Below are 26217 nucleotides of genomic sequence, written 5' to 3' on the forward strand. Positions count from 1 at the left end.
AGTTGGGCTCAGAGAGATTGAGTGACTTGCTCAAGGTCACACAGCATATACGAGCTAGAGGAACAAGACTTAAAACCAGTTCTGTTCCAAGGCCACCTCTGTGGTGCGTTATGCCCAGTGAACAAAGATGCCAGTGTGGGCAGCTGGAGGGCCTAAAGAGGGTTTTTAAATCTACCAATGGATGGCGATGCTAGAAAATTTAGTGCATGAGCCTCTGATCAGCCCACCTACGACCCAGGTCCTGATGCAGGTCTCCCCACTCCTCGCCGCCCAAGCCACCCAGTGCCCCTACTTGGGTAGGCTGAGGCTGTGATTTATAGGCCGGCAGGTTCGGGGGAGGTGCGGTGGCAGCCAGCAGGGACTCTTACACCCTTTTATGGCTGGTGCTGCACTGGCTGCTGGCGGAAGACGCTGCCTGAGACCTGAATCCAGGCCGATGGGCTGCTCCTCTGAGAGAATCATGGCCACGGGGAGCAGAGTATCCTTCCAGTCATTAGTCCTGGGGTCATAGGAAGAGCCTTTCTGTGCCCCTCTTAAGCCTCTAACTGGCTGTCGGGGTGCCTGATGGCACTTCTTGGGAAAATGGTGGAGTTCGATTTGGGGAAGCAGACAAGGCTGGGAGAGGGGGTTTGGGACCTCCCGGGAGGTTCCCTGGGGTGGGGCTGCACGGCCCCTTCCCCTCCGTTATTCCAGTTACACATTCTGACCATACTATTTCATTCATTCCCCCAAAATATACTAAGTGCCTATATAATGAGTGTATTCTGTGCCTCAACGTGGTTTCCTTCTTGCCTGGCTTCTCTGCATGATTCTGCCCCCACTTCCATCTACATCTCTCCCCACCTCATCCCCTCAAGAATGCCATCTTCTGAATATAGCTCATCACTGCCTCTGGGCCCTGCCACATTACCTATTGACCCCAACTATCTGTCCGTCCTTCTGTCCACCATTCATTTACCCATCTATCCATCCCTCCAACCAACCAGCCAGCCAACTATTCATTCATCCAGCCACCAGCCAGCTAGCCAGCTATCCCACCATCCATCCATCCATCTGACTAACAATCCATTCATCCAACCATCCACCTATCCATCCATTTATTCACCCATCTAGCCATTCATCAGCTCACCGTAGAATAGCCTGGCGGTTATGAGCATTTTGCTTTGGAGTTGGAAATACCTGCACCGCTGCCTCTTACCAGCCTGGTGTGACCTTGAGAATGTCAGTACATCTCTCTGATCCCCAGTCTCCCCTTCTATAAAGTGGGGTCTCAGAAGATTGTTGTGAGGATAGAAGAATGCAAAGTACATGATGGGCTTAGCACGAGCCCAGGAGTTGACCCAGGAGCATACAGGAGTTGACCGATACACATAAGGTTTTACTACTTGGGCCTTGGGGATATAAAGTGGGTCAGATACAGAACTTGCCCTCAGGACCTCATGGTCTGCAGCAGGGGTCAGAAAAACCGTAAAGGGCCACAGAGTAAATATTTTCTGCTTTGGAGGTCATATGGTCTCTGTTGCAACTACTGAATTTTGCTGTTGCAGCATGAAAGCAGTCATAAAGGGGGGGAGGGGCTGTGTGCTAATAAAACTTTATTTACAAAATCAGGTGTCAAACCAGATTTGGCCTTTGGGACCCCTGTGACAGAAAGGAACGAATAAACCTGCTACAATACAACAGGGGGTAGAAAAAAGGCTCAGAGCAATTCAAAGTCCTCTGGCAACGACTGTCTGCAGAGTCAGAGAGAGTCCTTGGTCTGTCAGGCAGGAAAGCGGGGAAAGGATGGTGAGAACAGCACAGAGGCAGGCAGGCGAATGGTGAGCTGGGGGCTCATGTGTGCGGGCGTGGGTGGAAGGGGCTCTGACTGTCATCCCAAGGGGACTGGATGGAGTCTGTGGGGTGGCAAGCACAGCAAGGGAGTGACCATTGGCGATGTTATGTCAGAAGGACACCAGCCACGAGGACAGAAGATGGCACGGGGGGGTGGGGGGGGCACTGACAGTTGTGGTCGTGTGTGTGGGCAAACCCCAACAAGAGTTGTAGTTGTGTAGAGAGGGCAATAATAGAGGCTGAAATGAAGACAGTGGCAGAGGAAAGAAGAGGAGAGGACGGAGCAGAGAAATGTCACAGAGGTGAAACTGACAGGGCTCAGTGTCCAGAGGGACAGCAAGGAGGCGAGGCTGGTCTCCAGCTTTCTGGCCGGGTCACCGAGAGGACAGGGCAGAGATATTGATATGGGACGTGGAAGGAGGGGAAACAACGAGTTCGGTGTTGACAACTTGAAGTTGGGGTGCAGGTGGGAATATCAGGTAGTGATGACCACGAGAGACAAGGTCTGGAGCTCAGAGGCGAGAGTCTGTCACCAAAATCAGAGTTCAGTGGGTGACATCAGAGTTAGGGCTCTGTCGGTGACTGGGGTCAGGGTTCAGACTGGAACCTGGGTCAGGGTTTGTGTGTGACCAGAGTTGGGATTCACCTTTGGGCACAACAATGGGAACCCAGTCTATGACAAGAAGATCGGGACTTAGTCTATGACACAGGACCAGGGCTCAGTCCGTGCCACTGGGATTGGGGCTCAGCCTATGATACCAGGATCACAGCTCCGTGTATGACAGCGGGATTAAGGGCTCAGGCTGGGACACAAAACTGGGGTTCAACATGTGACACCAGGATTAGAGTGGAGTCTGGCATCAGAATCCAGCTCAGCCTGTTCCTGGGTCAGAAGCTTCTATAGAAAGACTGAACTTAGCCCTGGCCTTTCACCTTTAACCTTTGGATGCCAGACCTACAGGGTCACAGATACCAGGCGTGAGCTTTTGCCTTTGCTCTCTGTCGGCTCTGGGTGGCCTCAGGCCTCCATGAGGCTCCTGCCCAGTAAAGCAGGCAGGTCCTGCAGCCTCTCCTGAGGCCCCTGGAGGACTGCCCCTTGGGCTGCCCCCCCACACACCCCCCCGCCCCAAGCTCCCATCAGCCTCCAGGACCACCCCCACATCTGGCTTTTCTCCTCTGTCCAGCCTGCTTGTTTTTTTCCTAAGTCACAGATGCTCCTCGGATTCCGGGCGGGGAAGGTGGGAGATGTGGGCTTCCTGAAGGAAGCAGAGTAGTCCCTTGGCCAGCCCAAAAGTGTAGCTGGGAGAGCAGTGATGGTTGAAACTGTGGCATTGTCGCACACTGTGGCAGCCCAAGGGCATCAAAGGCGAATGCAGCTGAAGCCCCCTGTGCACCCGCCCCCTCATGACTCTGCAAGGGGTCCCAGCAACTTTTCTGATAATAATTTCATTGAGATATAATTCACACACCATGCAAGTCACCCATTTACCATGTGCGATTCCGTGGCTTTAAATATATTTACAGCATTGTGCAACCATCACCATAATCAATTTTAGAACACGTTCTTTACCCCAAGAAGAAGCTCATATCTTTCGATTGTGGGGTTATCACCCCAAAATCCCCCATTTCCCTCCCCCACCCAGCCTTAGGCAAACCTCTAATCTACTTTCTTGGACCTTATCGATTCACCTTTTCTGGACAATTCGTGTAAGTGAAATCACATACCCTGTGGCCTTTTGAGACTTGACTGGCTTCTTTGACTTAATATATGATCTTCAATGTCCATGCACACTGTAGCGAGTGTCAGTGCTTCTCTCCTTTTCATGGCTGAGTAATATTCCCCTGTATGGATGGACCACATTGTGTGTATCCGTTCATTGTTGGTGGACACTTGGGTTGCTTCTTCCCTTTGGCTATTGTGAATAATACGGCTACGAACAGTCATGGACAAGTTTTTGGGTGAACATATGTTTTTATTTCTCTTGGGTCTATACCTAGGAGTGGAATGGCTGTGCCATGCGCTAACTCTATGCTTAATGTGTTGAGGAACTGCCAAAATGTTTTCCAATCTCCTTGGTTTTTTGTGGGGTTTTTTATTTGTTTGTTTGTTTGTTTTTGCACACATACCTGCGTGTAGGTAACCTTTTCATTCATCTATTTATCACATGTGTTTCTTTCTGCCTTGGCTATTTTCTGATGTTCCTGCTACTTCCCAAAGGCTACAGCAATTTTATATTCACGATACTGGATTCTTTTTCTTAAAGAAGGCCCCCGCTTGTCCAAGCTTCAGGCCCCCCAAACATGGGGCAGTGTGTGTAGGTACGCAGCTGGGAGGAGAGGAAACGTGGATAGGTACACACAGCCCCGCCCCTTCGCCCTCTCTCTGTTCCCCCCACGTCGGGATAGAGAAGGACATCGTCACCCCATCCCCTCTGCCAGCAACAATGAATAATAGGCAGCGTGGCCAAAAAATATATCGCCCAACCCATACGCTTTAAGAGTGAAAGGGGGTACTGTTTATAATTACCCTGGCTCATGTAGCATTAACTAGGACTGTCGCCAGCAAACCAGGACATAGGGTCACCCAGCCATAGGGGACACAAGCTATGGAGTGAATGGGGGGGACCTAACTTGGTACTTTCCGAAAGCATCCACCATTCCACCCCTTCCCCCATTCCTGCTCCACCTCGGGCAGCGACTGCTGTTGCTGCAGAAGTGCTGGGCAGTCCGTCCATGTCTCCCCCCACTGGTCTGCTCTCCTCTGCCTGCACCCCCTCCTCGAGCCTCGCCTCCAGCTACGTTCCTCTCACCTCCGTGGTTTGTGCAGGGCCTGGGAGGTCTCTGCAGAGGGATGGAGGAGTGAAGGGCATCCAGATGGCAAGGCAATAAGATGAAATGCACACAAAGGAGGCACCATTGCTGGGGGCGGGGGCGGGGGGGAGGAGGTGGGCGGAGAATGCTAGAGGGAGTGGTGCGAGGTCTTCACGCAGGCGACTCAGGGCAGGAATGGGGTTTTCAGGCAGCCAGTCCTGCAGGAGCAGGGATGAGGCACAGTAGGAAGATCCTGGTGGCCATGAGTGGCGAAGCTAGGAGGCAGTGGGGAGCCTCCATAGGGACCCCAATAGGCAGGCTGATGTGCTCTAGCTACAGTGTAGGGGGCAGAGGGAATGAAAAGGGGGCACACGCTCCTACCATGGCAAGAGGCTCAGTCCAGAACCCAAGATCAAGCCAGGGCACCCTCCTGACCTAGAGGGCAAGGAAGGTGGCCAAACTGGCCAAGCACCCCGATAATACCTGACACACACTGGGCCCTTTCATCCTCACCAAAGCCCTGAAAGGTGGGTATCACCACACCCACCTTCCAGGTGAGGAAACAGGATCCTTCCCCAAAGATGTGCAACCATTAGTGGCAGGTCCAGGAAGGGACACGGTCTGGTTGTCCCCCAAAACCCATGTTTTCCCTTCTATACCATGCCACCCAGAGGTCCCCAGAACGCAAAGGTCAGTATAGGGACAAGAGGGAGCCTGAAGTCCCACCAATAGAGACCTTCCAAACATGGGCATTGGGCACTTCTTTTGGTCTGAGGGACCCGTCTTATCCCAATGAGGGCTTTTGGCTGTAGCAGGCATGACGAATTGATTTCATCTTATGAGCCCACTGGGACAAAGCTGCCGGAAATGGTGTGCTGGGAAGAATTTCGAGGGGACAAATGACTCGGCAGGAAAGAGCCTCGTGATTGCATAGAAATGTCTGCCACAGTCTCAGGACGAGGAAGGGATGGCATGGATGTTGGCTTAAAGATCATTGAGGCCATCATCCCTAGCCACCCCATTTTATGGATGAGGAAACTGAGGCCCAGGGAGAGCCAAAGCAGATGAAGAAGTCAGGGCTCCTTGGGCTTCCCAGCTCAACCCTGACACCTTGTCCCTCCTTTCTCCACAGGCTCTGAGCCCAAGTCATGTGCCCAGCCCTTTGACCCTGGGGCTGCAGCTTCGGCCGCCAAGAGCAGCAGTGGCCCCTGGAGGCCTGAGAATCCGGACTTCTTCTCTGTCATGGGGGATGAGCAGGCAGGTGTCTGCTGAGGCGGGCAGGAGCAGATGGCAACTGTAGCAGCAAGTACACTTCGTTTCGCACCTGCATTTCACCAGGCACCTCATGTGCATTATCTCGGGGAACCTCATTAAAACTTGGCAAAGCAGTTTTTATCCCACGTTACAGATGAGGAAACAGGAATCCTTTCTGGAACAAGAAGAGGGAGGAAGGGATAAGTAGAGGGTGGGTGGAAGGAAGGAAGGAAGGAAGGAAGGAAGGAAGGAAGAGATGGAGGAATGGATGGATGGATGGATGGATGGATGGATGGATGGATGGATGGATGGATGGATGAAAAGATGGATGGAGGCAAGGGAGGGAGGGAGGGAGGGAGGAAGGGCAGGAGAGAGGAAGGGGTAGAGGGAAGGAGGAAGGAAGGAAGGGTTATTAAGTGGGTGAGTGGGTGGGTAGATGGATAGATGAAAAGGGAAGAAAAAGTTCCCATGGGGCAGGATCTGTGGGCCAGAGCAGACCTGCAGAATGGTCCCAAATTGGGCTGAGATGGCCAAGTCATACACCTCCCCATCAATCAGCTGTGGCCTGTGGGCTGCCCAGGAAGGGGTGTGACTTCCCAGAAGGGGAAGCTGTCCCAGATAGCTCCCTTCCCACATCTGGGACAGCACATTCTCACTGAAGGGGGTTCTGGATGGCATCTGATACTGCCCACCACTCTAAGGAAGGAGGGTGTCTTATGGGTAAACCATACAGGGCATTCTGCATGTCCGCTCCTGTCATTTTATAGAAGAGGACACTGGAGCCCAAGCAGAGCACGGATGGGTCTGAGTGTCAGGAAGAATCCAGGTTAAACAAAGACAGGACGAGGAGGCAAGTTGAGTTATGGGTTCTTCTAGGGCCCTAGGCCTCTTCAAATAGGAACCATGGGCTACAGGCTGTCGGGCAGATGAGATGGTGATGGAGGAACTATGTGCCGGGGAGGAGGGAACCCTCGGAGTGTGCAGCGAGGCTCTACCTTCCCCACTAAGCCCCTCCACCTGTGTCCCTGTCATCATCGCCCACTTGGTCACCAGAGCCCTGGGCATTATCCTTGCTCCCTCCCTCCCCCATCTGTCCCCGAGCCCTGTGAACACTGTACCTGCACAGCCCTCAATTCTGTCCACATCTCTCCGTCCTCCTCCACTGCCCACCTGGAGGCCGCCATCACTGCTGTCCCCTGGGACGTGCACAGGTGTGGTGACCGCCACCAGCCACCATCTTACCCCTGGCCAACACCATCTCTGCTCTGCGTGCTGCATAATCTTTCTGGGGACAAGTCACAGCCCCCCGGCCTCCCTCGCACCATGATTTGGAGCACCACATTTCAGAACTGAAATCCTACCTTGGCCTCCCAGGCCTGCGGGTCTGGCCCTATTGCCCCGCCCTCCACACCTCCAGCGATAAGGAGCTCTTGCCAGTTGTTAAAAGGCAGTGTGAGTCCTCAAGCCCGCATGCGGGCTTCTGGACATTCTGTTCTTTGGTTGCCCGAAATGCCCTCACCCACCGCCTCTGCCTAGACAATTCCTACTCGTTCCTCAGGGCTTCCCTCGCTGTCACTTCCTCTAGGAAGACCCCTGCCGCCCCGATTTCTTTTTTTCTCTTCTTTCCTCCCTCGCTTCCTTCCTTTCTCTCTTCCTTTTACGTTTAGTAGGTCTCTTTAGTGAAAGTCTATGAACTGGTAAGATGTACATCATTTGTAAATGCAGGAACCTTGACCAGTGTGGCCAGTTCAAGAACTCATTTACTTGTCATGTGGAGATGATTTTATGTGGTTGGAAATAGGGGTGTTCCGGTTTTGTTTTGGCTGTGGAAGCTCTCTGAAGATTGTCTAACTTTTCCTAATGAAGTTGTACTTAGTAGGTTTTCCCATCAATGGTTACCTTGGGTTTTGTACTTTTAAAAGGGGGGTTTTTCTAAGTAAAATTCCAACCTAGAATTCCTGTCCCTCTGGACAGGGTCAGCTGACTCCCCTCAGTTCTTCCCCAGCCCACTTCCTGGAACATTGATTGTGATTGCTGGGTTTAATCGCCACTCTTCTCCAGGCGGACAGGGGACTGGCTCTGTGACTCGGTGACACGGTCATCAACTTACCAGAGGGAAGGCCCACCACTCCTGAAATACAAAAACTGGAAATATATTATAAAAACAGCAACCATCCTAATATTTGCTTCCATTGATCAAGGGCTTGCGATATACAAACCTCATCTCATTTTACCTGCAGAGCCGTCCGACTAGAAGGCAGCATTATGCCCATTTTAGAGACGACAAAGCTGAGGCCCAGAGAGTTTAGGAACTTGCCCGAGGTCATGCTGAGCTAATAAAGCCACATCAGGGCTGCAAACCTTGACTAGGGCCTTTCTACCAGGCTGCCACTCGAGAACCATCTGCCCTGGTATTTATTTGCTATTTTCTTTGGAACCAAATCCCCTTTTTTACAGGATGAGGTGGAGCAAGGAAACTATATGTGTGAAGTTGCTTTGGTATGCTATATTTTCCTAACAGATGACGAGATAAATAACTACATTGTTAAGAAAAAAAAGTTTATCCATCTACTATTTAAATCTGCATGCAGTAAGCCCATCTGCAGAGTGGGGATTCCTGGGATATCTTGTCTCTGGGTCTGAGCCAGGAGCCCATCCCCCAAGTTTCCCCAAGGTCTAGGGATCCTCTCTGGGGTGTCAGGGCCAGCGTGCAGTGTTTAGTCAGATGCCTGGAAAGGCCCCCGTTGGGCCAGCTCTTACCTTGTCTTGCCAGGAAGTGTTGGCAGAAAGGTACAAGTTCCCCAGCAAAGCCCCCTGCCGCTCCCTCCCTGGGTGTACCTGCTGAAGGGAGCTGGGACAGCCTGTGCCCCAGCTGCCAGCCACCCCTAGCTCTGGCTGGCTTCCCACTTCTGCCTCGTGTGAGTGAGGCCAGATACACAAGAGGGATGGGGGGGTCCAGCCCAGGCCAAGAGGCTGTCCTGACATGTTTATATCCATAGGAGGATGAAAACCAGAGACACAAAGAAACTTTGCAGGCAGTGGCGAGGGAGACAAGAGGTGGGTAGAGGTTGTCCAGGAACCAGGGATGGGATTGGAGCAATTTAGGGGCAAGGGCAGAGCTGAAAGGAGGCTGCCACCGAGGTCACAGGATGGCCAGGTGAACCCGGGCCAGCTAGACTCGCCAGGGCCAGAGGTGTGCGTATTTTGGCAGAGACTAAAGAAGAGGGACCCTGGTCTGTAAAGGACAGATGGAGGTGGCGGAGAGGGAGAAGGAGCAGCCAGGAGGTGGAGGGCAACATATCAATGTGCTCAAAGGAGAGTGTCCAGAAGAAGGGAAACTGCGGGAAACTGTGGCAGTTCTTCGAAAAGTCAAACATACAATTACCATGTGATCCAGCAATTCACTCCCCGTCTCCGTATCTACCCGAAAGAACCAAAAGCAGGGACTCTAACAGATATCCACACACCCATGTTCACAGCAGCATTATTCACAGAAGCAAAAAGGTGGAAGCCACCCAAGTGTCCACAGCAGGTGATGGATAAACGCAGTGTGGTCCATCCACACAATGAAATGTTATTCAGCCTTAAAAAGGAATGACACTCTGACACATGTTAGAATACGGATAAACCTTGAAAACATTATGTTAGGACACAAAAGGACAAATATTGTATGGTTCCCTTTCTGTGAGTCCCTAGAGGACTCAGATTCAGAGAGACAGACAGTAGATGGAAGGTTTCCAGGGGCTGGGGGAGGCAAAAATGGGGAGTAAGTGTTTAACAAGGGCAGAGATCCTGTTTGGGAAGATGAGAAAGTTCTGGAGAAGGATGGTGGCGATGGCTGCACCACCCTGTGAATGTACTTAATACCACTTAACTGTAAACTTGTAAAATGGTAAATTTATGTTAGGTATATTGTGCCACAATAAAAAGAGGGAGGGAGAGGTTAGAACTGTAGGGAGCTCCAAGTACCACGTTTCCCCAAAAATAAGACCTAACTGGAAAATAAGGCCTAGCATGGTTTTTCAGGAAGACATCCCCTGAACATAAGGCCTAATGCGTCCTTTGAAGCAAAACTTAATGTAAAACCCAGTCTTATTTGGGGGGAAACACGGTAGGTGAAGTCATGAGACTAAAGGCGAGAACCCAGTCCTTCCTCATGCCAGGGGACGTCCCCTGCCAGCCAAGACCTGCAGCTGACCAAGAGCCTGGCTTTTGCCTGGCAGGTATTTTTTACTTTCAATTGGAAACTTCTTCGAAAATTGCCCACACCAAGCATTACCAGGAATCCCTCTGTCCCCTCTCACCTGGTCAACACTGGCCATGCCCAGCTAAGTTGTCCAGGAGTAGGGTTACGAGACCGAGCAAATAAAATTACAGGCCACCAGTTAGATTTGAACCAAATATTACAATGTTTGGGATATACTTATACTGAAAAAAGCTATTCGTTGTTTATCTGAAATTCAAGTTTAACCAGGTATCCTGTATTTTTTATCTAACAATCTTATCCTGGGGCCCTCTTGCTGAATTCATGAAGGGGGCCACCTTCAGGCCACCAATTGGGACAGTCTATCAAGGGCTTCCTGAGGTCACATGGATGCCTGGGGCCACGTCTCAGTGTTGGTTTTGAATGAAGCGATGGGCAGGCCCACCTACCCACTTACCCACCAAACCCTGTATGAGGACAGTCCTAACAAAGGCCTGCAAAGGAACAGAGGGACACCTTTCCGAACTTCAAGGAGTCAGGATAATAGGCTGGAAGGCATGCCCAAGTTGGCTTTTCAAGGATGAATAGGAGTTTGCCAGGTTGACTCTAGGTGGGCTGGGAGAAAATGTTCTCCAAGGAGAGGTAAAGGCAGTTGCCCTGGCTAGAAAAACTGACAAATAGAATGACTGGCAGAGAGAGAGAAAAGGGCAAAGGAAGCAGAGGAAAAGAACTAGGGAGCAGTGAGTAAAGAAAGAGTATAGAGCATGGATCCAGACAGACCTGAGTTTAAGTCCATCTCTGCCGTTTATTGACTATGTGGCCCTAGGCAAGTCCTTTTTCCTCCCTGAGCCTCAGTCTCCTGATCTGGAAAATGGGGTAACAATGCCCCCTGGTGGAACTGCTGGGAGATTAGGGATACACATCTGTGTATCTTTGGTGCCTGGCACGTTGCTGCCTAGTGCAGGGGGAAGGGAAGGAACTTGAGGCTGTAGAGGGGGCAGAAGCAGGAGGGGGCTGACCCTGGAGCATTTTGAATGGTGCTGAGGAGCTGCAGGAAGGTGAAGGCATTGCAGGGACTGACAGCTCAGATGATCCAGACTCCATGCTGGTTGGACAGAGCAGGGCTGGAAATGGGGAGTCAGGCAAGGAGAGCGATTCAAGAGCAGGGTCCAGTACTGTCATTTCTTAACATGTTGATAATCGGTTCATCGTGGATCTCCTTGCATTACTTTTGAGTTGTTTTAAATATTGCATTAAAATATTAATGCAATATTTTCAGGGGCAGCTGGGTGGCTCAGTTGGTTAGAGCGCAGTGCTCTTAACAAGGTTGCTGGTTCAGTCCCCACATGGGCCACTGTGAGCTGCACCCTCCACAACTAGGTTGAAACAACTACTTGACTTGGAGCTGATGGGTCCTGGAAAAACACGCTTAACAACAACAACAAATTTTATATATGTGTGTATATATATATGTATATATATATATATAAAATTTGTTTTATATATATATATATCTTGATTCCTGAGAGTTTTGGTACCTCTTCTTCAATTTTGTGCTGGGGCGAGTGCCTCATTTGCTTCCCTCTAGTCCCAGCCTGGGAGGGAGATTTAGGGTCCAGGAGATCCATGAGGAGTCTGGGGACAAGACTAGGAGCCCCACCCCTGCCTGAAATACCACCATGCACCTCGAGGGTGACGTACCTCCGTGTGGTGCTCTGACAAATTGCGTCTGCAGACATGATCTTCTTCCATGAGCCTTAAAACAAGCCGAGTGAGCCAACAGGGCAGGGGTTTCTTGGGACCATCAGATGGAAACTCAGAGAGGGAGGCGAAATCCGGTCTGGCCATCCAGACTTCCAACCCCTCTTTTGGAATAAGGCCTTGAAGGCCCAGGTGAGACAGAGCGCTGGGGGCGGACTCCACCCCATTCCACGCCACCTGCAGTGGGAAGGGCGCTGAGCCCAGGTTGGCCGGGAGGGGGATGGGCAAGGTCTGAGTGTTGGGGCCTGTGCTGCCTTCAGCCGGGGCCCTCTTCTCCCCGTTGGCCTACAGGAGGAGGTTCTCCCTGGGCGGCTCGGAGAAAGCATGGAGGACCTCAGCCTGGACTTGGAGGCCCTTCAAGGCAGCACGTATCTCGAGGACCTGGGACTTGGGTCCCCTTCCCACAGCCAGCCTGGGGGGGCCAAGGGCGGTGGCCCCCCTAGCGAAGCAGTGGGAAGAGATTCATCCTCCAGTTCGGCAGGGTCCACAGGCCTTCCTCAGAGACGCAGCTGGGAGAGGTCACGGAGCTGCTCGGACAGCTGGCAGAGGTGGGTCCCCACCCCTGCTGCCTTCCATGACACACCCCCAGGATCAGGGGTGTCTGCCCTGGCAGAGTCAGCCCTCTCCCAAGACACACATTCACGCCCACACACAGCCTGTGTGGGCACACGAATCCATGTGTAAGGGCAAACACAAGCCCAAAATAACGCTGTATATGCACGCTGTGGGCAAACACGATCGCAGACGTGCACACTTGCCTGCACACACTAGGTATACATACCCACGTTCAACCTGCATGCTTGCACACTTGCCCTGCTCCAACCCATACATATAAACCTAAATGTGTGCCTTGCACACCCGTTGCACACGCACGCACAAAGCCACAGGTGCACCTGGGGTCAAAGCAATTGGATACTCGACTCCACACACAACAGTGGCAGCCACAAATAATGGAGGGGGGGATTAAGCCACCTCCCCACACATCCCCCTCCACCCCTCTCAAGTCACCCCAACTAGAAAGCCAGTCCATGTAAAAATGGGTGGTCTGTGATGCATTTGTAGCTTCAGCAAATCCCCTAATCGGGCTCTCTCCACATTACCCCTCTGATAGAGAGAGATCTGGACCCCTCTCTGTTCCCTCCCCTGGAAGCATCAGCTGCAGGTCCCCCCAAGGCCCCGGACGCTGGAGCTGTGACAGCAGCTAGGTGGCAAAGACCCGCTGAAGCCCTACTCCCTCCCTTCTTCCACCAGGCTCAGCCTCGATGCTTCCACTGTGAGTGAGGGGCCCTGTCTCCCCCGGACGCTAGCTAGCCTAGCTCTGAACCTGCCTGGAGAGGGTCTGCAGGCCTGGACTAAAGAGGCTCTGTCTGAGGACAGGACCCCAGCAGAGCTCCCAGCCAAGGTGGGTGCAACCTGCAGCCACCCTGGACAATAACGCACCTCTGGGCCCAGGAACCAGCGCTGCCGGTGGGAAGGAGCACTCATCGCGATGATGGGACTTCCCTGTCATGGTGGGGCTGTCCACGCTGCACTGTGGCCCATGACCAGAGAGTTGCTGAGCCCTGAGATTCCAGCCCAGGCCTGAGGGCTCTTCATGGGGTGGGGTCTACAGCAGGGACTCCTTGGCCACAGATGCAACCCACCTGCTGGGAGGTAGGGGGATATCTTGACATCTTTGCAGCTGGAAGGAAGCCCTGTCTGTGATTGGGGCCAGCCCCTGGGATCTTGTCTCAGGTCTGGGATGCCAGCCCTTGGCTGCAGACTGCATCTCTGGGCTGTGGCCTGTGCCTGGGGCATCTTTGCTCATGACCATGAGCTGGGGGGACATTCCTGATGTGCTGGAATCTGTAGCTCAGAGTTTCAGGGCTCCAGCCCACGGGTGGGGGAGGGGGCGTCCCTGGGCCTGGACTGTAGCCTGTGGCTGGGGAGGGTATGGCTCTAGTCCTTGGCTGCTACGGGGATCCATCTGCCCTGTGGCTGGGGGGCATCCTTGGCTGGAAGCTGGGGACCCTCGATCTGGGAGCCTCACTGCAGCTTGGGGTACCTCCCCAGCTTAGCAAGATGTGTATTCCCTGCAGGAATGTAACAGTCCCGAGAAAAAAGTGAGGTCCCGGTCTGTTCCCATGTTGTTTGATGAGATCAGCTCCCTGGAAATCTCTCAGGCCTTGGAGGTGCCTATTCCAGCTGTTCAAGGTAGCCAGGGCTGGGGCTTTCCCTCATTCACACCAAGGAGGGTAAGGGGTTTGAGCTGGAGGGTGCCCTGGATGGGGTCCCAGCTGGACCCCAGAGAAGGGAAAGGAGCCGGGGGAGGGGGCATAGGGTCCCTTGCGGGTCCTGCGGGTTCCAGTGAGGGGGAGGGGCCTCCAGCATCTGCAGCTCCCCTTTCTCCCAGGGCCTAGAGCCAGGATGGACTGCACCATTGCAATGACCTTGCCCAGGGCTCTCTCCTCTCTTAGACTCTGTCTCTTTCTTTATTTCCTTGTCTGTCTTTAAATCTCTGTCCTAAGAGCTTGTGTCTCACTGGTGTCAGACAGACCTGCAGGCTAAACCCAAATCCACCACTTTCTAGAGAGTCTCAGCCACCACACAGCTTTCTCTATAAAAATGGGACAACGAGGGTATCCCCTTAGGGCCACTTGGGCGTTCACTGAACGCACACATGCAAAGCACTTAGCATTTTGTAAGCAGTGTGAGAAGCTGAGGACACCTCTGTCCCTGGCTCTCTGCCTTGGGTGGGGTCCCATTGCACAGCACGTCCTGCCCCAGAGCCCCCTCGTGACTGTGCCTCCTGGGGTGGGGATTGCTTCCAGGCCTAGAGCCCCCGGTACTGGACAGCATGGAAAAGGATCACGTGGAGCCGGGTCATGTGTGAGTGTCTGCCCCACGGTGGGGAAAGGACCCCAGTGGACAGCCACGGGGTCAAGGCTGGGGTGGGGAGCAGTGCAGGTCGTAGCTTTGCTGGCAGTTAGTGACTGGGGCCAGTCCCTGTCCCCCCATAACCCTGGTCTTCACCCCACCCCATCCTTCTCCCAGGGGAGGGACGCAGGTCTCTCAGAAAGCTTCCAGCATAGCATTAGGAGAGGGTTTGGGGCTCCCGGTTAGGGTCTGCATCAGGACCCGGGGCCTGCTGGAGTGATCCCAACTCATCTTGGGGAGCATGTCTGTAATTTGGGGCAACTCTGGGCTGTTTTTATCCCTCCCCCCCCATCAGGCTGATGGTCCAACAGGTCCTGCAAGAACTTCGACAGTACCATGGGTAAGTGGGAAGGGGGACGGGGGTGGGGTGGGGGGGAGGACAGATGCGGGGAGTCGGTGTTAGAAGACAAGGTGAAATGGGTACAGGAGAGGTGGGTGGGGGGACCGGTGAGGGAAAGGACAGGGGACATCAGCCAGGGAGGAGCAAGATGCCACTAGCCCATGACGTACCTTTGCACAAATGAGAACAGGTGCCACTTTCCCGGATACTGCCATCTGTTAGAAAAGCTCCCTGACATGCTGATTTTGTTCCACCGAGACGTGTCACTGCCCTCTGCTGGAATACCACCCCAATGACCACGTGCATAAGCCCACATGTGAAGGAAGGGTGGACTCTCGGTTCAGACGGGGCACCTGGCACACAGCTATCCACAGAAGCCCTGAGGGAGAGGGGCAGGAAGGGGCAGCTGGGGCTTTAGGGGGCTGCTGTCCCAGGTGTCTGTTCCCTCTGGTTCTGCAGGGCCCGGCAGAGGGCTCGCTTGTCGGTCGGCCCTGGAGGAGCCCACTCAAACGTCACCTGGTTTGAGTTCTTGTCCGAGTGAGTTCGCGGAGCTGCTGCAGAGGGGAGCTGTGGGTGGGTGGGCAGGGGGCCAGCACTGGATTCAAACAACAGCTAACCAGTGGCCCTCTGTGCCTGGCTCTGAGATGGGGGCCTCCGTACTCTCACTAGAGCCACCAAAGGCAACAGTGGGGGTAGCAGATGGGTGGGGGCTGGGAGGGGGTCCTTACACACCCTGGGAGAGCAGAGGAAGACTTCCTGGAGGAGGTGACAGCTTGAGCTGGGTTCCAGTGGAAGAGTAAGAGTTTGCCAATATGTGGAAATAAGGATGGGGAAAAGAAACCAGTGTCTTCTGGGGGAACTGCGGGGCACCTAGGGAATAGTGTCAGCGTGGAGCAGGGAGGAGGGACTGTGAGGGAGTCAGCAGAGGCCAGACCACCTCTGCAAAGCTGAGATGCACAGCTCTCTTGTGACTGATAATGGTGAGCACAGCTAGGATTGCAGGCAGGTGGGGGTGCAGACTGGAGGTGTGGAATCTCCCTCCAGGTGTAGATTCTGCCGGGGCTGGGTTTGTTTGTTGCTGACTTAATAAATAAGTATTTATTAAATGAGGCTATGCCTGTAATCCAGGAGACACGAAGGTGATCTGGGGCTGCCGTGTTAGGGGGGAAGGGGAGCCAGATTTGAGAGAAATCCCTCAGGAAGAATGGGCAGGATTTATAGGCTGATTAGCTATGGGGGGAGGGTTAATCTGAGAGAGGAGGCAGAGACGGACAGAGCCAAGGTTTCCAGCCCAGGCCCATTGAGGGACCTCAAGACCATGTCCGTGTCCCGCTGCAAACCTGGTCCCTGCAGTTCCAGGAACTTTGCAAGCAGTTGAAAACGTCCGTTGAGTGAGAGAAAGAAGGAGAGAGTCGGGGACAACAGGAGGGGTAAAACAGGAAGAGGAGGCCAGAGGGAGATGGATCTCAGGTGGATTCCAGGAGCTACAGGCAGGACTGGCTGAGCAGAGCCCTCTGGGCCTGCTGTCCCCTCCTCATTGATCTTCCCCCACCTTAGGAGCGAGGATGGTGTCAGCAAGATGGAGAGGAGTGACAGGGGCACCGGGGTGAAGCGCAGACTCAGCTTCCTCCGCGGTCGAGTCTCCAGGCAGAAGGAGAAGGTCAGAGGGCTGGGCCAGGGGGTGGGGCCTCTGCCATCCCCAGCTTGTCAGGGTGCCATGTGATTCACGGCAGATCTGGATGCACAGGGCATTCTAAGTCCCAGCTCTGTACCCCACAGGGGAAGAGCCCAGTGTATCTAAAGGACAAAGGTCAGGATGCTCGAGAGAGGAAGGAATGTGCCAACGGCCACCAGCTGGCACGAGGAACCTTCTTCAGCCACTCCAACTGCCCCCTGTGCGGCGAACTCTTTCTGAACTCTGGTAAGTCTGGTGGCCCAGCCTATCCCCCTGGATGGCAGCCACTTTCTCTGCTTTACTTCCTCTAAATCGCTCTCGTGGCCTCCTTTGCTCTTTGCATTCTTGTCCCATTTCACCCTTGCCAAGGGTGGGCCGACCTCAGTTCCCTGGAGAGCAGCAGGTCCCTAAAGGCAGGGACCATTTGGTTAGATTACGGTCTGCAAAGTGCCCTTGAGTCTCAGCCTGTCATTGCAAACATCCTCTTGTAAAATCCAGACTCAGGAAGAATATGATTAATAGTTAGCTAGGGCTGTGTAACAAAGTACCACAACCTAATACTGTTGTTCAGCTTAAACAACAGAAATGTATTGTCTCACAGTTCTGGAGAAATCTGAGATCAAGGTGCCAGCAGGGCTGAGCTCCCTCTGCGGGCGCTAAGGGAGGCTCCATTCCAGGAGACTCTCCTGGCTTCTGGGAATTCCTTGGCCTCTGGCAGCAGAACTCCACTCTTCACAGAGCATCCTCCCTGTGCACATGTCTGTATCCTCATTTGCCCTTTTTATAAGGACACTAGTCATATTGCATTAGGGGCCCACCCTACTCCAGGTTGACCGCATCTGAACTAACTATATCAGCAATGACCCTATTTCCAGGTAATGCCACCTCCTGAGATACTGGGGGTGTTAAGACTGCAACCTATGCTCGGGGAAGGGGGACACAATTCACCCCATCACAAGCCGCTTCATGCCTCCCAGAGCTCTCCAGGGAATAAGGATAAGGATCTCTGCTCGGAAAAGAGGACTGGGTTCAAGAGGCCCTAGAGGGAAATGACTCTGGTCTTCTCTGGCGTTTAGAATTCTGTCTTTTTAAAAATGAGCCCCACTTTGTAGGGATACAGAGGAAGAGGTGGCCACTGCGTATCTGAAAACATGTGTGTGCAGGTTGTCGCTGAGAATTCAGACTGTGGACGGTGGCAGGCAGGATTCAGGCTGGTGCAGGGTCCGCTACCTCGGCGCTATTGTGGGGGGGGCTGTTCTGTGCATTGCGGGATGTTGAGCAGCTTCCCTGGCCTCCACCCACTAGACGCCAGTAGCCCCCCTCCCATGACATGACTCCAGACACAGCCAAATGTCCCCTGGGGAGCAGGATTGTCCCTGCGAGCATCAGTGGGCTAGTGAGATACAGAACAGGACCAAGGGTGGACCATGCAGTGAGAACGACACCTCTACCCATGGGGCAGGTGCCTCCCCGTGACCTGAGCCACAGGTTTTGCATTTGTTGCCTCTCCTGGCTCCATAGGTGGGCATTTTCTTTCTTCCTCATTCCTGCCTTTTTCCAGAGTACCGTTTTCACAGATGTAGGGCTGTGGGTGTCCTGCTAGGGGCTGCTATTGTCAGCAGTGTTCCATTTTGAACTTTTCTCTCCATCAGACGAGTTCCAACCCGCTTTCTGACACACAGTTGTCTTCAGCAGGGGCTTGTATGGTCTTTGTAAAGCACAAAGTGCTCTGACAACTTCAGCGTCTTGAAGTCCTTTTTTCTCTTTTCTTTCTTTCTTTTTTTTTTTTTTTTTTTTGGAAGTCCTTCAAGCAGCAGGTGACTTCCTGATTCTGCTGACTTCCTGTGCTCTTCTGGGGGCTCTGAGGTCTGCTGGATACAGGGGGCCTTCCTGGAAGGCCAGGATCAAGCCTCCGGAACCCTATCTTGGGCATCTAACTCAAGGGGCAAGTGAGAGATTGGCATAAAGAAGGGTGAGGCCAAAGACCTAGAACCAGCCATAGACGGTACATAAGTTACAAGTGGCTGCTTTCGCACTACAACAACAGCACAGAGCATTTTGCATCATGCTCACAAAGCTGAAAATATTCACTGTGGGACTCTGGACAGAAAACGTTTGCTGACCCTTGAGCTAGCTTACTCTGCAGCAAGGGAGACCCAAGAAAGTGACTTACCAGAGCCAGCAGATCAATAAACCCTTTACTTATATGACCTTGAAAATTGAGGGTTCCAACAGGGACTAATTTTCCTGTATGTCACTTGGCAATCGCAGAAGACTTTGCACAAATAATAAGAATAATGGGTAACAATACATCGCTGAGCACTTACAATATCCCAAACACCATGTGCTTTAAATACAGTTCCTCCTTAGCCATCACAACAGCCCTCTAAGATAGGCACTAGTACTTCCCCTTTCTACAGATGAGGAAACTGAGGCCGAAAGGAGTCAAGTTCTCACCCAAGGTCACACAGTCAGGATTCGAGCTCAGAGCCTGAACCCTTGAACATCAATCCATGGCCATATCACCATTTAATATTTCAAAATAATAATAAAATAATCTTTTAATTTTTTTTGGTTGTACCAAAGGTAAAATGTTATATTTTAGAAGAAAATAAATACCTCAATTTAAAAAAAAGAAAAAGAAAAGAAAGAAAACAAAAGACATGGAGAAAAAAAGAAAATTAAATTACAGATGCATGAAGAACAAAAGTGTAGTACATCAAAGACACTGTTGTTTGATGTGCTTACCGTCAATATTTAGGGGCAATTTTTAAGGTTTTCCCATAAAAATGGCATTAATAACAGCTCTGTACACTAATATTTAAAATAGTAGGAAAGGGAAAACACTTTCACACCATATTTTCACAACTGTTCTAAAGACCCCAAACTCGTGCTCAGTTGTTTTCCCTTTGCTTTAAAATAAGCTACCAGGAATTTTAAACCAGGCAAAAATCGCCTGGATCGTATATAAGCATTCAGACTTGCAAAAATGTTTTACAATGAGTCCATACCTTCTATAAAAGCCTAAAATAGCTAAGGGAAGACTAGAGGTTATTTTCAAATTCTATGACTGGCTTCCTATAATCTCTTATCTGTAGACTTACTGGCGAAATACCAGACATTAAGGATGAGATTTAATTCTTTGGTATAATCATGACACTGTAATCGATTGCTTTCCGTGGCTGGCATAAACCATTGCGTAACCAAGGCTAGAATATAGTGCGAGGCAGACAGGAGCCATAACTTAATGTTTTGTTTTGTTACAGGAAAAATCAACACTAATTATATACTCTAGAGAAAGGAACACCTACTTAGAGATTTTAACATGATAGCAAACCAAGAGGGCAAACTTCGAAATGACTTCAAACTATTATACACAATGACTATAACTTATAGCTGGAATATGTTGCTGCATGTTGGTAATATACCCTAATTTAGAGCATATAAATATCTGAGGAATCTTAACACCATCCTGGCACAACAGACTCACTCCTCCTACCCCTTCCCTGAGGAGGGGACTCCATTTCTCCCCTAAACTTTTAATTTTAGATTTACAGAAAGGTACAAAGAGAGGAGAGAGGGTCCCCTCCTACCTTTCACCCAGCTTCCCCTAATGCTAACATTTTATATGACCACAGTACATTGGTCACAGTTTAGGATCCAACACTGGTACGATTGTATTTACCAAACTCTACACTTCATTCAGATTTCACCAGGTTGGTTTTTTGTTTGTTTGTTTGTTTTCCATTAAGGTTCTCTTTCAACTCAGGAAACTACATTATCTTTAATCATCCTGCCTCTTCCGTCTCTCTGGTCTGTGACAGTCCCTTAGTCTTTCCTTATTGTTCATGACCTTGACAAGCTTGAGAAGTATTAGCCAGGTGTCTTGTACAGTGTCCCCCAATCTAAGTGTGTCTGATGTTTTCTCATAATGAGACAGAGGTTATGGGTTTGAGAAACAAACTTTGTCTCATCATATCAAAGGGCAACTGCTATGGATATGACACACCTGCAGATGTTCAGCTTCATCACCTGGTTAAGGTAACACCTGCCAGGTTACTATTTTTCTCTCCCTACTATATTCTTTAGAAATGAGTCACTCAATCAGGTCTACCCTCAGGATGGTAGGAATGAAGCTCCATCTCCTGGAGACATCATTTGATTTCAAGGACTATCCTTTGAGATCAAGGAAGATTTGATTTTGTGTAAAAGAAATGATGTGGGTACATACGGGCAGGAGTAGCATCTATCATCATCATCATCATCATCATTATTCTTATTTGTTGTTATTGTTGGGGCAAAGCTAGCATCTGAATCATAGACCCTAACCCTGGGCTGTGCACACAGCCACCACACCTATCTAAGGAGACACGTGAGGCCAGAACAGCTGTGTCTCACTCCCAACGGGCTAAGAGCATGCACTTCCTGCATATAACTTGCCACAAGCCTACCTACTGTCAGAGGTATTCAAAGCCACGTGTCACAGTCTGTCCCCTAGAGGAAATAGCCCCACAGTAAGTTAAACAGAACAGGGAATGAGTCACTCTCTAGGTAATTAGGGAAGGTGGGTCTCCAGGGTAAAGCTGAGACCAGAGACCAGCCCCACTAAAGGAACACCATTGCAGACAGTCCTTCCTGTTCCTGGCCTTGACCTTGAGGCCCTTCGTGGTCTGACCCTGCCTACCCCTCCGCCCTTCTCTCTTACTATTCAGCCACACAGGCTCCATGGCCCAGACACCCTGAAATCTTGTGGCTCCCCTTGCACATCACCTGAGTCTTGATCAGTCAGTGCTGTTCCTGGAACTCCCTGGGCCACCTAACTCTTACTCACCTTTTAAAACCCAGGAAGCCTCTGTTAGGTGAGTGTATAAATGTCTCAGTGTCTCTGAGGCCATTTGCTGTCAGCCGAGGGCCATTCTGCCCCCTGGAGGCATTTGGCAATGTCTGGAGACATTTTTGATTATCAGGACTGGGGGTGCTACTTACATCTAGTGGGTAGAGGCCAGGGATGCTGTGTAACATCCTCCAATGCACAAGACAGGCCCCCACTACAGAGAATTATCCAGCCCAATGGTCGATAATGCCAAAACTGAGAAACACTGCCTTAGACCTAAGTTCCCTGTGTCTCCTTAGCTCTTAGCAGAGTCCCTGGCTCATGATAAGGACTGAATAAATACAGAATGGTTGTGTTGGTAAAAGAAAGTCCAGAGACACCTCTCCTTCTTGCCAGCCTCCTTTAAAAAGTCAGTTTCCACATTTAGGGGAGAATTGTGTCACCTGAAGGTTTCTATAATCAAGGTGACTATAGAAATAAGGATCATGTCACCCTTTCTGCTCAAAATCGCCAATGGCTCCCATTGCCTTTGGGACAAAGTCCAGAAGTCATAGCAATTCAGACAGTGAACATTTACAGATCATAGAGACCTCAAAAGAACCTGTGTTGGGGCTTCTGACTTCAATCACAGTGGGGTATCTGATGAAGCATGTGCTTGCACTTCTGGATTCTCCAATTCCCTGGATATGCTCCTTCTCTTGACTGGATGTAAACTGAAGATAGATCACTTGGGGACTCCGCCCCCATCCTGTTTCTGAACAGTGGGCTCTTGATCACAGATTGTGTGTGTTTTGAACTGCATTTGGTTTGGGAAAATCTTTGCCTGGTGAACCAGCTTGAACCTTGGAGAGGTAGTTGCCTCCTCTCCTGGTTACTACCCAACGGTCCCACCTGTGAGGGACCTGGACTGGACAAGCAGCCTTAGGGCTGGGATGTCTGATGGTACCTGAGGAGGGGCTGACACTGGAGGAGGCATCTGGCATGCCTACAGTTGTCTAAGAACACCTGTGTGGGGGTATCCAGCACGTGTTTAAGACTCTGAACACCTGCTTGGGGGTATCTGATCACATCTGTATAGAGGGTATCTGGTTTGTGTTTTGGAGGAACCTAAATGTTCCTGTGTAGGGTCTCTGATACGTTTCTGGGTGTCAAAGCCGGTTTGGGGGTATCTGATGGCTCTTGGGTGAAGGTGCCCGGTACTTTGGGATATTTGGCATGTTTTTCAGATTCTGAATGTTAGTATTGGGATAGCTAACAGAACTAAATGGGGTGTCTGAAAGCATGTTTTGGGTATCTGATAGCACCTGCCTGGGTGTCTGGCATGTGTTTGGGGTATCTGGTAGTACTTATGTTGGGGACCGCCTGAGAGGTATATAATTAATTCGTCCCAGACTTTTAGTTAGTGCTACTTGTAGTTTACACTGCCCCTTCTTCGCAGGTGACATATAGTTTTCTCCATTTCTTGTACCCTGCCCTCAGACTTCTTGCCCCCAGACTCACCAGCAACCCCAGGCGCCCACTGACATCCCCCCCAGGCACCCCTGATTCCCCCAAGGCGCCCCCAGCCCAAGTATCCTCCCCACCCAGAACCTCCCCGCCCCACTAATCACCTAGGCTCCCGATAACCCCACAAAATGTCCCCCCCAACCCCGCTGATCTCCCTCAAGATTCCCCCTAGGCGCTCCTTGACCCCGCTGATATTCCAGGGCCCCATTGACCCCCTTCCCCAAAAAAACCTCCTACCCCTGCTGACCCGCCCCTCAAGAATCGCCCTCATCCTCATCGCAAGTACCCTCCCCAATCAGTCCCCGCGCCCCCAACAAGGCTGAGCGGACGCCCCCTTCCTCCGCTCCAAGTTCAACCTGAAGCAAAGTTCTGCGGACCCACCTGCCGCGAGGCCCCACCTGCCGTGAGGCCCCGCCCCTTCGGGGACCACACCCACTGACCCGCCCCCGGGGACGGGGACGGGGCCGCGCGTGCGCGACTCTCCGGTGCGGCTTCCCGCTTCCGGCTCCGCGCTGCGGGTGGCGGTGGAGCTGCAGAGGCCGGGCAGCGGAAACGGCGGCGAGACTGGCGGAGCAGCGGGCGGCGAGCGGCCTGCGGGGAACCCGGCCGAGGTGAGGGCGGTGGGGCGGGCCCGAGGCGAACGGGACTCGGGAGGGAGGCCTCGGGCCTCGGGAAGGTGCCGTGGGACCCTGGGGGGCCGCGGGGGCGGGACCCCTGGCGCTGCCCCGGCCTCCGGCAGGGCCCCGCTGGACTCCTCCAAGCCGACGCGCGGGCCCTGCAGCTCAGGCTGCCCCTTCCGTGCATGGGGGCTCTGTTTGGCCAATGCAGAGGTGAAGGCGATGCCCGCCGGCCCATCTGAGCTCCAGCCCTTGGGGCAACCTCCCCTTGTTCTCGGGCTCCAGGTTCAGGGCCACCTGAGGATGGAACCCCGAGTGTACTAATAATCATAACTATAACCAGCACCGAGGTACTTTAGTTCTCCGCGGAGAGCTCACTCTGCAGCAGATGTCCTCTGTGCCAGTGAGCGTTGGGATAACAAAACCCACCAAGTGTGTGTGGACTTGGGGTCTTCTTACTCCGCTCCCCGGTTTCTTTCTTGCGGAAAAATTCTCATTGCAAGCAGAAATGAGAGGCCCTCGGTCCTTGCACGGTTTGTGGTCGCTGCTTTCCCTTGTCTTTTCCACCTGTTGCTTTGCTGAGATCGAAGCGGTAGAAGAGATGGCTGGCCCAGAGGGGGAAAAGTTTTCTTGAAGTTTTATCACCAAAGTAAAGAACGCTCCCCCGCCCCCCTTGCCTTGTTGGGTAGAGTGGAACTGCAGCCCGGAGCGCTGAAGGACCCTTCTCTTCTGGTTGACTAGAGGGAGTTCAGGATAGTGTGAATAGCCCCAGGCATGGCCAACGGCGATTTGGGGGAGGATTTTGCAGGTACCTGGGTGAATGATTAATCCTGGAGCTGTATGGACAAGTGTCCAGAGCACAGGCTTGAATGTCAAATCAGATCTGGGTTCTGGTCCCAGTTTCCACCACATATTCGTCTCAGTCTCCTCATCTTTAAACCGGGTGTGAGGGTTGGTTGGGGATTTGATGAGATAATACAGCAGAGTGCCTGGCAGATGGTGATTGCTCAATACATATATATTTTGTGAATGTGTGCATGCCCTGTCTTTTTAGATTGACATTCCAGATAACAAAGAGTCCGGAAAACTTGAGCATCTCGGTTGTTTGGATTGGGCCATAGTTTACACTTTATGAAGAGTTTGCCTTTTCTATGGGTCTAGCCCTTTTGAGGGAAAAAAAAAGTTTTAAAGCATGTTAAGAGCATACAGCCAGAGGCACAATAAATTTTGTTCTTGTAAGCGTACTTTGTTTTGCTTTTCATTAGCTTATGTCACTTTTAAATGGCATACGTTAGAGAAATGGCAAAGCGATTCTGGGATTCCGTTCTCTCTCTTTTAAGTTGACTTGCGAATGCCCCTACTTTGAAAGCTGCGGTGGCGCCTACATTGTTTCTGGCAAAAGCTGTGGTATATTTTTCCTTCTTGTCACACAGTTGCAAATATGGCCCTGTAGCCCGTTTCCCTTGTCACCAGCCCCGGACTAGGGCTGTGCTCACCAGCTGTGCCTCCCCAGGTGTTTACCGTCTACATGGTTAGCATATTTCTGATCTTTCAGTCAAGGTCTCCTTCATTCTTCCTCACTCATCCTGGGGCCTGTTTTCATGTCTTTAAATTCCATCTATGACTTTTACAACAGTTGCATCACAGCTCTCTTAAATAATTTAAAGCCCAGAGAGCTTTTTAAGTAAGTTCAACCAGTCGTTGTTTCTTTGTTATTTTTTAGTTAAACTTTACTTTCCCCCTGAAAGCGGTGAAGAGCTGCTGTGTTTTTAAAACCCTCTCCAGGTGCAAAACAATTCCGGTCACAGCTCTGGAGCAGCCTCTGGGACGTTTTTGGAGGAGGAATGTGGCTGATGGGAGAGGGGACAAGCTGATTAAAATACTGTCCTTTGGGAGATCTCAGTGAAAGGACCCCTGCAGCTGTGCTCCCTTTGTTGTTGTTAAAATTGCCTTGCATGTAAACCAAATTCAACTTGCTTCTCTTCCCTGCTTTTGTTCTTAGTTTTAGGTTCAAAGTTTCGACTGAGTATAAAGTTGCAGTTGGTTATGTCCTAAGTAGCAAATACTCTGATTCATATCCTCTCTTGAAAAAAAATTCTAAAGGTTTAACGAAGTATACATTTAGCACATTGTGGGTGGCTACATTTTAAACTCATGTCATTCACTCTGTTTTTTGAGAGAACAGCTTTATTGAGATATAATTCCCGTACTATCAAATTCACCCTCATAGAGTTACGCAGCTGTCACCACTGTCTAATTCCAGAACATTTTATCAGCTGGTCATTCTTAGCGATGGGTTTCAGGAAGCCAGAAAGGCAAAACGGAGAGAGGGTCTAGGCAGGTTCTGCTCCATCGCAGCGTGGGATGGAGGGAGGGAAGGACCACAGCAAATTACCTGGCTGGAATCCTGAATTTGCTGAGGTTAATTTGGCGAATGAAATTGAGTTTAGAAAGAATAAGTCGTGA

The 26217-nt window shown here is 51.5% G+C and overlaps 1 protein-coding gene across 6 annotated transcripts in view; it reads left to right on the top strand.

The window, feature by feature from the left end:
* The window catches only part of ARHGEF18 (Rho/Rac guanine nucleotide exchange factor 18), an 80643-nt gene that overhangs the window by 5307 nt on the left and 49119 nt on the right, over positions 1-26217 (top strand). For 3 of the 6 annotated variants that reach the window (XM_033134335.1, XM_033134336.1, XM_033134333.1), the window contains exons 2-10: positions 5777-5901; positions 12155-12411; positions 13115-13265; positions 13942-14056; positions 14674-14731; positions 15075-15119; positions 15579-15656; positions 16677-16779; positions 16899-17040. In XM_033134335.1, the coding sequence (XP_032990226.1) occupies positions 5887-5901; positions 12155-12411; positions 13115-13265; positions 13942-14056; positions 14674-14731; positions 15075-15119; positions 15579-15656; positions 16677-16779; positions 16899-17040 (964 nt within the window). In that variant the 5' untranslated portion in view covers positions 5777-5886. Of the gene's footprint in view, positions 1-5776; positions 5951-8886; positions 8956-12154; positions 12412-13114; positions 13266-13941; positions 14057-14673; positions 14732-15074; positions 15120-15578; positions 15657-16676; positions 16780-16898; positions 17041-23598; positions 23746-26217 lie in introns of those variants that run through there. The other 3 variants (XM_033134337.1, XM_033134334.1, XM_033134338.1) reach the window with 3 other exon arrangements.

The sequence above is a fragment of the Rhinolophus ferrumequinum genome, chromosome 18 (genome assembly GCF_004115265.2).
Source record: "Rhinolophus ferrumequinum isolate MPI-CBG mRhiFer1 chromosome 18, mRhiFer1_v1.p, whole genome shotgun sequence".
In the NCBI taxonomy this organism is placed as follows: domain Eukaryota; kingdom Metazoa; phylum Chordata; class Mammalia; order Chiroptera; family Rhinolophidae; genus Rhinolophus; species Rhinolophus ferrumequinum.